The sequence below is a fragment of the Hyaena hyaena genome, unplaced genomic scaffold (assembly GCF_003009895.1).
Source record: "Hyaena hyaena isolate Hyena2069 unplaced genomic scaffold, ASM300989v1 scaffold_947, whole genome shotgun sequence".
Lineage (NCBI taxonomy): Eukaryota > Metazoa > Chordata > Mammalia > Carnivora > Hyaenidae > Hyaena > Hyaena hyaena.
Window position 1 is genome coordinate 55902 of NW_024081579.1, and position 10779 is coordinate 66680.

Genomic DNA, 10779 nt, shown 5'->3' on the forward strand with positions numbered 1-10779 from the left:
CACCAACTGTTTTCCTTGATGAATCCTATTACATTGACAGTGGCAGGTACATGTTTGTGGTTATCTGCATGTATTTTTTCTTGCAGGATTATAATCTCAATGAGGGCAGGGGCTGTGTCCATGTTCTCAGATTCCTCTGCCTACAACCCAGCAACAATGCTGCGCACATGGAATATGACTGATAAATTATTCTCCAATGAATGAAGAAGTTAAAGTGTGAGTAAGCTCCTACTGTGTGGGACATGCTGCTTCGGGGCAACAGATCTATCTCAGGACAAGCACTTGCCCACGGATTTCTCGCACAGACAGACGCACAATGAGTTCAAGAGGATACTTCCATGTGTGGGTGGACATGAGCAGACCTGAGAAGGCAGGCAAAGGGTTTCCACTGAGGGAATAGATTAGGAAAGGAGGAGGTGAAGAACAGGTTTGTTTGATTTTCTCTACCAGAAAAATAAAGTGTGTGAACTAGGTGACTTGCAATAATCATAGGATCTTGCTTCATAATTTTTTCTAGAGCCTTCCCTGCAAGATCACTTTGCTAGATCCTTCTCCTAGGACATATTAGGAACACATGATATCTGGGTGGTGGAAATAGGGACACCTCATTGTAGACACCTGGGGAGGCCAAGTGGTACATTGTCTTTAGTTCTGGATGAGCTCATGGTCAGGCTGTAGCCATGGAGACCCTAATCCTTACACCGCTGGCCAAGGATCTCAGGCTCTCTTCTGTTTAGTCCATACCACACCCAAGACTGTGAGGACGGCTTATTCTTGAAGCAAACAGAACAATAATGTAATTGGCTAATCCTCTTTATTAAATAGCAAGTAAATAGTCTATATACAGCCACTTGTCTTGCACACGAGTGCTCTCCCTTCTCCTGTGGAAGCTACTCCACGTGACCAAAGTACAGGCTTAGCAGCCTGCTCGAATGCCCTGTCACATGTGAAGTCAACTGTGCAGTTTATGCTTGTACATGCAGGAGAAAGGGGACCATCTCGATTCAAAAAAACTCCAGTGAAGAATTCTCAGTTTCACTTCAAATGCCCACATTGTGCTTCTAGACATCTAAACAATTCAACCAGCTGTTGCTCTTCAAAACATGTGTCACTTTCTTTGCATTTGGGTCAAATTCCAACTGTGAAGATCCACTGAAGAAATAGTAAAACCCTGGAAATAAGGACAATAGGAAATAAGGAGTCATTTTTTCAAATTAAAAAATGTGGCAACATGCAGAACTGCGAATAATAGATAATGAAAATTACAAAGTGTTTATAGAGTTTCACTCTGTGTCAGGGACTTTGATAAGCATTTTATATGATTTTTTCATTTGTTTCTGCAACAATCCTACAAGGGAAGTATCTCTAACTCTATTCCATAGATGAGAAGCTGAAGGCTCAAATTCTGCTTGCCCAAGGTCACCCCCTGAGGGCAGACTGGAGATGGCACTGCATTCCAGCTCTGTCTGACAGGAAAGCCAGGTTCAGGTTATCAGGTTATTCTACTCTGATCAGGCAAAACTCTCTGCTTCTTTGGAAACTATGATCTCTTTATTTTTGTTTTTCCTCCCCTTTCCTCACATCATAACCTGAGGGTCATTTGTGGCCCCAGAGAAGCACAGAAACCCTCCAAGTACCAGAGGACCCTTTATGCCTCTGCCATCATGGTGCTTTGGTTACCTTTCAATAAAGATCACCAGCTGCCAGCCATCTCTCTTTGAGTAGGGAAAAAATGTATCTTTCTAAAAACTTTGTGCACATGCAAAAGCAATTACAGTAAAGTCATGGTCTGTGAGCATAATTTGTTCCAGAATCATGCTTGGAAACCAAAGCAGCCATACATGAAAGCGAATTTCAAGAACCATTGGCTCAGTTGTGATCATGTGACATTCGGCATCTTGTACTACTCGTATTGCAAGACATCGCTCTCTGGTCAAGTTAAAATTTATTAGAAATGTTTGCTTGTCTTGTGGAACACTTGCAGAACAAGTTGTTCACAGTCCAAGGTTTTACCGTATTTGCAACTGAGCCATAAAGGCAATGACTGGCTATTCAGGAAAATCTCCCTGTGAATTAGTAGTAGTCACAGGATAGAGTGGAGGAGAAAGCCAGACAGCCAGTCAGAAACTTGGCCAATCCCCCCCAAGGGGGTTTTGTAATGTCATGGTAATCTGAAAGATAACAGCTCTAGATATGAGGAAATGACACTTAAGCACTTTGGTTTTATCCACATGACAAAATATAGAGATTTGTATTGCTTATTGTTATGATTCAAATCAACGTATTATATGAAGTGGTCATAGAATTGGTACAGAATTGGTAAGTTGAAATCTGGGGGCTGGAGGGAGGAATCGGTTAAAGGAAACCCACCATTACGAATTAACCCAGTTGTCCTCTTCCCTTTGACACCAAGTGCCCCATTGCCAACAGAACACTTATCCTCTTACCAAATGCTTCAAAAGCAGCATCAACCTTCGAGTCGACTCCTGGAAAGTCTTCTGCTATTTTCTTGGGAAAGTCTGGCTCCATGGACTGTCTCTTCTCATCAAATCTGCATCCAGTCAAAGAAACAGAGCTCAGCATTGCAACAGAGTGTGTTACCAAAAATCTTAAGTCATGTTAGGTTTCATGTGGAATTCTAGTAAACTTTCCAAGTACTGCAAATAAATGTCAAACATGGTTAGCACTATAGAAATATGTGACTTTAATGGTCCTGCAAACTTCGTTTCTAGAGCTGTATCTGCACCGGGAGCAGAAGCTACATCCTGATCTGGCAGATGCTGTTTGTTACCATATTTCTTAAGCCTGGACAGAAAGAACCTTAATCATCTTTCAATCACAAATATAAATTTCAAATTCTCTACCATACTTGGCTCCTATACGTCTTCCCCACCCTCCACGTCTGGATTTCCCAAGGCAGCCTCCTAGGAAAAGGGATAGTGTCAAGAAGGAAAGCACGGTGAATGTGTTTTGGACTCATTGGCTGAACCGTGGTTGGTGTGCCCAGTCATGTGGGCAGACAGCCCAGGAATCAGCCTCTCTGTGAGTCCTGGGTTCTATCCATAAAACCGTACGGCTATTGCTCATCATCCTCTTAAAAAGGCAGCACTAATGAGTGGATGAGCTTAAGGGAAGCCCTTAATAATCATAGAGTAAATTTGGGAAGATGAGACAAACACCCAGGGAGGCAATGAGTCCACAGGAAAGGAATGCTAAATTGTGGCCTGGACTCTTGAGGCTTCTTTCAAAAAATAAAAACCCATCTGGGTTTGGGGTCCAGCAGGGAAGCTCCATGGGGGTGATGGGACTTGAGCCAGGACTCTAGGGTGAATGGAGTGGGGGGAGGGGTAGAGGAGAGAAGAGGCTGTCCAGGCAGGTGGGGCAATACCACAGGGAAGGGCCAGCCTATTGCACATGTGCTCAAGGCAGGTGTGCTTAAGAAATGTCTATTGCCAGGCACTGCTGCATTTGAAAGTAAGCGTGTGTCCATCCTCCTCAAAGAGCCGGAAGCCAGGCTGACAGTGAGGTGGGGGTTCCTCAGGAAAAGAATGTAATGTCCCTAATCAGGCTCTGTACAGAGTCATTCCAGCCGCGTCTTACCGCCAGTAACTGTCCTCTACAAAGAAGTACGTTTTCTTCTTTTCCTTATCAGAAACAGCGGCATCTATTTTCTTTACACTTGAAGGAAAACCCAGAGTGCGGATGTCTTTTGGATAACCTGCTTGTACCTCGTTTCCTTTGACGGCCCAGAACTGATTTCCTGTTAAGAAAAATAATTCATTGAATTATTTAATTATTTATAAATTCATTTCATTTATAAAAGTTAAGCCTTTGAGTTTTAGAAATACTTGTTAGTGTCTTTGATTTTCATAGTAAAAAGTTAATCCCCAGCTGAAAGTGGGCATTTAACAAAAAAGTGTGGATGGAATGAATGAACACAAAATCCAAGAAGGGAATTAACAACTCTGAGCAATTTATATTGCTGTTCATTTTTACTATTTGTAAAATATAAATAAAATAATATCAGTTCCAGTTATTGCTTTATTGCCTTAGAGTAACAATGTAGATACAATGTGGGATAGTAGAGAAAATTAAAGTACTATTCAATTTTCCTGTGAAAGGGTTTATTTCAACAAGTTAGAGAAATTATTATATAATAATTACCTTTGAAAATGAAAACAATATCTTTGCTAGTCTCTTCATATGCAGCATCTAAGCCTGAAGGTAGAGATGGCCAAAAAGAAGAGATCAAATAAAATCCAGGTTCAGGTGTCCTGAGGGATTTGCGCCAAAAATGTCTGAAATATGAATAAAAAGAAATGAAAATTGAAAAACAGACCTTCACCTTGAGCATATTTTTCTCATTGACCTTCCTCACTCATCTTCCCTCCATTCCCTCATCCTCTGGCTGGATGACAGGTAGACATTAGATCTATTGCCAATGGGAAAATATGTTTTCTTTTTCTTGGGAAGTGATCACCAGCCCTCCTGCCAAAGAAAAGTGATCCTACGGTGCAGTTAATTAGCCAAGTATAACCTCTAAATACCTCAATTCATGCACATCAGTGTGTGAGCTACAACATGGTTTACATTTTCTTTTCTTTTTATTATTTTTTTCATGTTTAATTATTTTTGAGAGAGAGACAGAGTGTGAGCAGGGGAGGGGCAGAGAGAGAGGGAGACACAGAATCTGAAGCAGGCTCCAGGCTCTGAGCTGTCAGCACAGAGCCTGATGCAAGCCTCAGCCCTGTGGGCCCTGAAGTCATGACCTGAGCTGAAGTCACACCCCTAATTGACTGAGCTACCCATGGCTTACATTTTCGAAAAGACAGACTGGGTGTGTGTGTGTGTGTGTGTGTGTGTGTGTGTGTGTGTGTGTAAGTATTTTTTGCTATATGAATGGAAGCCTTTTTGGAAAGATATACAGGGGTCCTCGATGGTGGATGAGTACGGGGACACCTAGGGAACCCAGAGTTAGTGTGGTGAGTGAGACTTGCTTTCTACTGTCTTCCTATTTGTGCAGGTTGAATGTTCTGTCGAGTGGATGTTTATCCAGTGGAGAGGAAGTTATTGACAAAATGTAACGCTCTCCTGATGACATTTTTAGAGGAGGTAAAGACAAAGTTCTAATTCTGAAGTTGGACTTTTGAAAAGCAAGCATCACTTACAGGAAAAACAAAGAGAGGACAAGAATGTACATCAAAAGAATAGATAGGGAAATAGAATCTTCTGGTCTGACCTGTCTTTAAAGAACAGGATTTCTCCTCTCAGAGAGCTGATGGCGTCGAAGGACAAAGCAGGGTCGCACACGGCTGGTGTCCCAGGTCCTGGAGGCGCAGATTCCGTGGGCACCGCGGGGCCATCAGGGTGCACAGGGGGAGAGCCTAAAGGAAACAGATGCGGGGGTCAAACATAAGGAGAATGGGGTGCTTCAGTCAATTTCAGTGCTTTCCAAACACTCTCAGAGTGCGTTGAGCTGATTGCAAATGCTTTATGCAGCATTTTTAAAGCTTTCCTGAAGACCATTACTGCAAAGCTCTGGTGCCTAATTTTTCCAGCATCACTCACCATACAGGGACTGGATGCCGTTCACATCATCTTGGGAAAGGCGGAAGCGGGTCAGGTCTGTGAGTGCATTGTAGACGGGGAACATCAAAGCTGTGGGGTCATTCGAGTGAAAGAGACCCAGGGAATGGCCAAGTTCATGAGCAGCAACGAGGAATAAATTGGTTCCTATGTAAGAAATCATAAATAATAGTCCCTTATTCCTTAAGTACATGTACACCACACAGGTCAGCTGTATTATACTGATTTAGTTCCTGGAAGCACAGGGCTTTCTTTGCCTTGTTTTTTTTGGTTAATTCATCGATTGACTAATAACATACTTAATGGAAAGCCAAGCATTTTTCAAGGCTCATTCTTCAAATCAATCTTTGAGACAAAATATCTAGCATGTCCACTGAGTCCCCTCTCCCACCTCAGAAGTCTATTTACTTCATGAAAACAAGGTTGTCTTTCTTGTACTCTGGAATGGAACCAACCCACTTGTTTAGCACATTCATAAATATTTCTCTTCATTTGTCAATGAAAAGCTAAACACTGTTACAACGTATTAATGTCTGCCAGCTATAGTCTCAGTGAAATGAATCACAATTTATTCATCTCGCTTCTGAAACCCTAAACAATCATACTCTTGTTATTGTTATCTTCCATTGCCCACATAATTTTTCAACCTCAAGATCATTATTAAGCACATATTGGGTCTGGGAACATTAGCAATGATAATTGTCATAGGGCTTGCAAGATTGGTCTAAAACATGGCATGCCTAATCATGCCTCACGTTTGTCACAAAAGAGACTTTGACCACACAAACAGTAGCTGTGTTCATATTTTTTTCTTCATGTTATTAAAAAAAAAGCCAGGATGCCAAAACTGGAAGTTATCGGGTAATTATGTTTGACATGCAAAGTTGACTTTTGATCCTACTGAGGTCCTTGTTTGAGACTTTTCAGGTAGAAGTTGTTAATTCAATCAAACCAAAGAAAGTTATCCCGCACTACAGTCACATTTGGACTCTCCATAGATATTCTGTTTGCATTTTGATTATAAATCCCAGTAAGTCTCAGAAGTCAATATTCTTTGTTTTAACCAATTGTTTGAAAACTTTGGAAGCCAGTCCTCCAAGTATACAGTTATGAGCTGAGAAACAGTCTTCCTCCTAAAAAATGTGGACATGATATTTGGGGACTAGTTTTTGTTTAGAACAAGTCCATAAAAACTCCTCTTAGCCTAGAGAGAGTAAAATGCTGATTTACCAGAAAAACCTAAGGAGGGACCTCAGTTTCTGGAATTTAACTCTCATCTCCATTTTGAAGAGTAAAGAAGAAATTTCCCCTAGTTTGGACATAAGTAATATCAAGGGCCCATGTTAGTGCAGAGTCCAGGCAATGTGCTGCCCCTTGGATACCTGCAATTCAACATAACGAGAAAATACTCTTAAGGGTGGTCCTAAGATCATATTAGATCCATAGTCATCAAAGAAGTATTTTAACGATGTTCCTATATTTTGCTTACCAAGACAGAGAATAAACTTTTTAGACATGTGAAAGCTTTTTCAGTAATAATCAAAACAAAAATACATTCTGCTAGTTCTTGAGCCATTTGGGAAATCCAGAACACCCTACTACTTGAAGATTTTTAACTAATCAGAATTTTCTAAATCTGAAACAAAATAACCCACCAAAATAATTCTGAGAGATATGCAACTAACCTGACGTGTCCCCTGTCCACTGCTCATCATCATCAAAGTGAGCGTCTCCATTAATGCCAGGCCCCGGCGCATAGGCATGACCCAAAATATTTCCAGGTCCATCAAAAGGGTTAAAGTCTCCATGATCTAACAGAGAAAATGTTTTTACTTGAAAGATAGGTAATTAAAATACCTTTGGAACATTCTCACCCCCAGCTCCCACAACAGCACTAAGTAAATGGATGCATTTCATATTTATGTTTTTACCTCTAACTGCGAAAAAGATCATTATGTCAGCCTCTCCTTCATAAATCTTGGAGAAATTCAGTGGAGTCACCTCTGCCCAGACTTTCAGAGCCTTCTCAATGGCAGAATCAACAGCCTCTCTTGGCATATCCAGTGTATAATTCACAATCCTTTAAGAGAAAAATTGAAGAAGATATTACTTTCTGCTGTGATAGCAATTTGTAAAATCGTAATGTGGTGTGAGCACCCTTGGGACCCGTCACCTGTAGGTAAGGTGAGTTTTCCTCCACTTCGGCGTGCCAGGGAAGGTGGTGAACTGGCCGACGTCAGGAACGCCGCACCTGGGCTTGCGTATCATCGCCAGAGTGTCGGCGTCCGGCTTCCCCGTCACCTCCAACCCGAGGAACTTCTGCATTTCTCGGATTTTTTTAACGACAGGACCGCTGTCCCTTCGTCTCACAAACTGTTTCACATCCTTGGCAAGGTTGTAGTAGTTCTCTAGGTATTGCTATTAGGATATAAGTATAGTTATGATTTTTAGCTTTTCCTACTAAATTGCAGCTGCACACTTCATCTAGTCTCAGTATTTCCCCAGTTCGCTAAAATCAAAATAAATGTGATATTCCATTCCAGTCTTCAATTACAGATTCCTCCTTACTTCTGTCTTGTCTCTGTAACTAAATAATGTCTGTGCTTAGTCTACTCCCCAAGCAATGACAATGAAGTGGAGGCTGAGATAAATATCTAGTGAACTTAAGGCAGAAACACAAAGCAAGAGGGCTTCTTCAGGCATAATTGTGTTTCAGTTATGTTTACTCTAGTCCTTCAGCTTGCCACTTTGTGCCTCTCCAGGGGACCTGATTTATGAGAGAAAGTTGGATAAATCTCTGGGTCTGAACACGACATGAGCCGTATAAATATGTAGCTAAACTTCCCCTGATTCAAACACCTAAAGAAGTTCCATCACAAGATACATTTCATTACGCTCTCCTCTCTCACTCCTGCACCTCAAACCCCAGTGCTGCTCCCTCCAAGGCGGCCAGGATCTTGGGCAATCACGTAATGTTTCTGGCTTGTGTTTGCTCCTGCATGAAAGGAGACTGCACAGTCAGACGGGGAGACCCCCTCCACATCCCACACTTCCTAGTTCTGTCCCTGAACTTCTTCTGCACAGTGAGCCCGAAGCATCCCATGCGTTTATGAATGGAAAGCAGGGGTGGTGTTCCCACCTGACTCTGCCATGCATGTGGGGGACAGATGCGTCCATCAGTTACCTGCAGGAGATCCATGCTGCTGTCTCTGTCCTCTGCGGCTGTGTCCACCGGGTAGGCTGAGCACGCGGCCACGCAGAGCAGCAGCAGAGCCAGAAGAGTCTGCATTTCCATGGGATTTTCTTGGCTCTATGTCGTCTTGGTGCTTTGCTCTCTGCCTTCCTTCTCCTGGGTCCGCCGTCGGAGCCCTGATTTTTATAGGGCGACAGTATTGGTTTAGGTCACCCACAGCTTGACTCATAACTGCTTTCATCCGAAGGGCAGCAGGACCATGGCCAAAAATTCTGAATCCAAAGTAGGATGATACAACCTACTTTACTAATTTCTCTCAACCTTTCCAATTTTGCAAATCAAAACAGTGATTAAGCTCCAGGAAATGCTTCCTGTCTTAGTAAGAAGAAAACTGGAACTTTTTTTTTTTTTTATTCTGGAAAGAAAAAGTGACTGGAATTTACTAGACAATTTCTGTTTGTGATGTTTGAGAGGAGAAATAGGCTGACTTGGTAAAAAAGTCAGAATTGGTTAGGACTTTTAAATGCGGTTTTATTTTAAGAGTAACATACTTCAAATCAAATGTAATGAGATGTAAGTAAATGAAAAGCTGTGCATATGTAGCTAGAGTCTTATTAGTTTCTGTCAAAATGGAAGAAACAAGATCTAGAATAAACTTGGGAGGGAGAGTTCATTTTTCGAGTCTTTGATTTGAAATACATGCTGTTGGTATCTTGTTGGATTTGTTAGTTTTTGAGGAGAGAGAGCTCAAGGGGAGAAGAGAACAAAGATTGTGAAGAAGGGAGAGTATCATTCTCTTCTGGTCCGTCCTGGTCTGTGCCCAGTTCATGGGCAGGTGACCTTCCTGGAACAGCGTCTCTGTAAACGCAGTGGCAGCATCGAATAAATTACTGTGCGCAGGCACTGAAATTCCCTGTCAGTTTCTCCTGCACATTTCTTACTCTCTTTCAGTCCCTTTCCCTCCACCTTCCATTCAAATTCATATATACTTTGAACTTAAGAAAAAGCCACTCTGAATTGTCTCCCTGGGGTGCTCACCTGTTTTCCCTTCCCTCTTCCTCTCTTTCTCTCCTTCCCCTCCCCCACCCCCCTCTCACTCCATTTCTGTGTCCAGTGGACTGCTGGTCACGTGAGCTGCGTAACAGGTGCTTGTCTGCAAGACCAGAGATATCCCTGGGGGAGATCTGGTTGAATGTCTTACAACCCTCTGGCCACCTCTCCCAGACCCACCTGCCTCCCTTACCATTAGGAAAATAAGACAGAAAAAGAAGTGCAAATCATAGAGAGTAAAATTCACCTATTAAATGTTGGCTAAGTGCACATTTTGTTACCATGCTTTGCTTTTTCTTCATCCGCTTGCCTCTCCGCTTGCTGCAGAACAGACAGCCCGCGAGTGAGAGCCCCTGGAATGACCCACGTGCTGTCCGTGTCAACACTCAGTGAGTACAAGTATTCCTCCGGCTGGTGCAACTCTTTACATTTTCCTTGTTTGCTCTATTTTTTGCATGTTTCTGAATAAACACCAGAGACAACTCAAGGAACATGCATAAGAGACATGGTAAGACCTCCGGAACCGGAGGCAGACAGGTGTCTTGATGGCCAGCGAGCAGGGTCTGTGCACCGTGTGAGCATCTGCACTCAGACTCACTCGATTCTATCCAAAGACACCTCATCCCTTTACAGGGGAGAATTCGGGTCTCGTCTTGACTGAAATCATGGGAAACACTGGGCCCCACTGACATCAGCAGAGCTGAGGGGGTTGGGGTTGGGAAGAGGGTGGTGGGCAGAGGAGGTGGTCGGGTTGGGGGGGACACAAAGATCAGTGGCAGGAACAGCCCTCAATTCCTTTTGGATTAAGGGTTTTCCTTCCTAGATTTTCTCTGGTGTCATAACTCGGAAACATATTTCAAGGTTATGGGGAAACTTAACACATATCAGATTTATTTTCCCAGATATTCAAACAGGATTGGCCCAATGGGCTGTGATGTTGTTCCTGAATA

The 10779-nt window shown here is 42.6% G+C and overlaps 1 protein-coding gene across 1 annotated transcript; it reads right to left on the reverse strand.

Annotated features, from left to right (window-relative positions):
• Positions 1 to 854: 854 nt before the first annotated feature.
• LOC120223085 (stromelysin-1-like) lies at positions 855 to 8875 on the reverse strand. Its single transcript, XM_039221140.1, has 10 exons — positions 8771 to 8875; positions 7760 to 8004; positions 7518 to 7666; positions 7272 to 7397; positions 5569 to 5733; positions 5240 to 5384; positions 4165 to 4298; positions 3601 to 3760; positions 2448 to 2551; positions 855 to 1171 (listed from the first exon to the last, which is right to left on the reverse strand). Exons 1-10 carry the CDS (start codon positions 8873 to 8875, stop codon positions 1062 to 1064), a joined length of 1443 nt encoding a protein of 480 aa, XP_039077071.1. The 3' UTR covers positions 855 to 1061.
• Positions 8876 to 10779: the final 1904 nt, after the last annotated feature.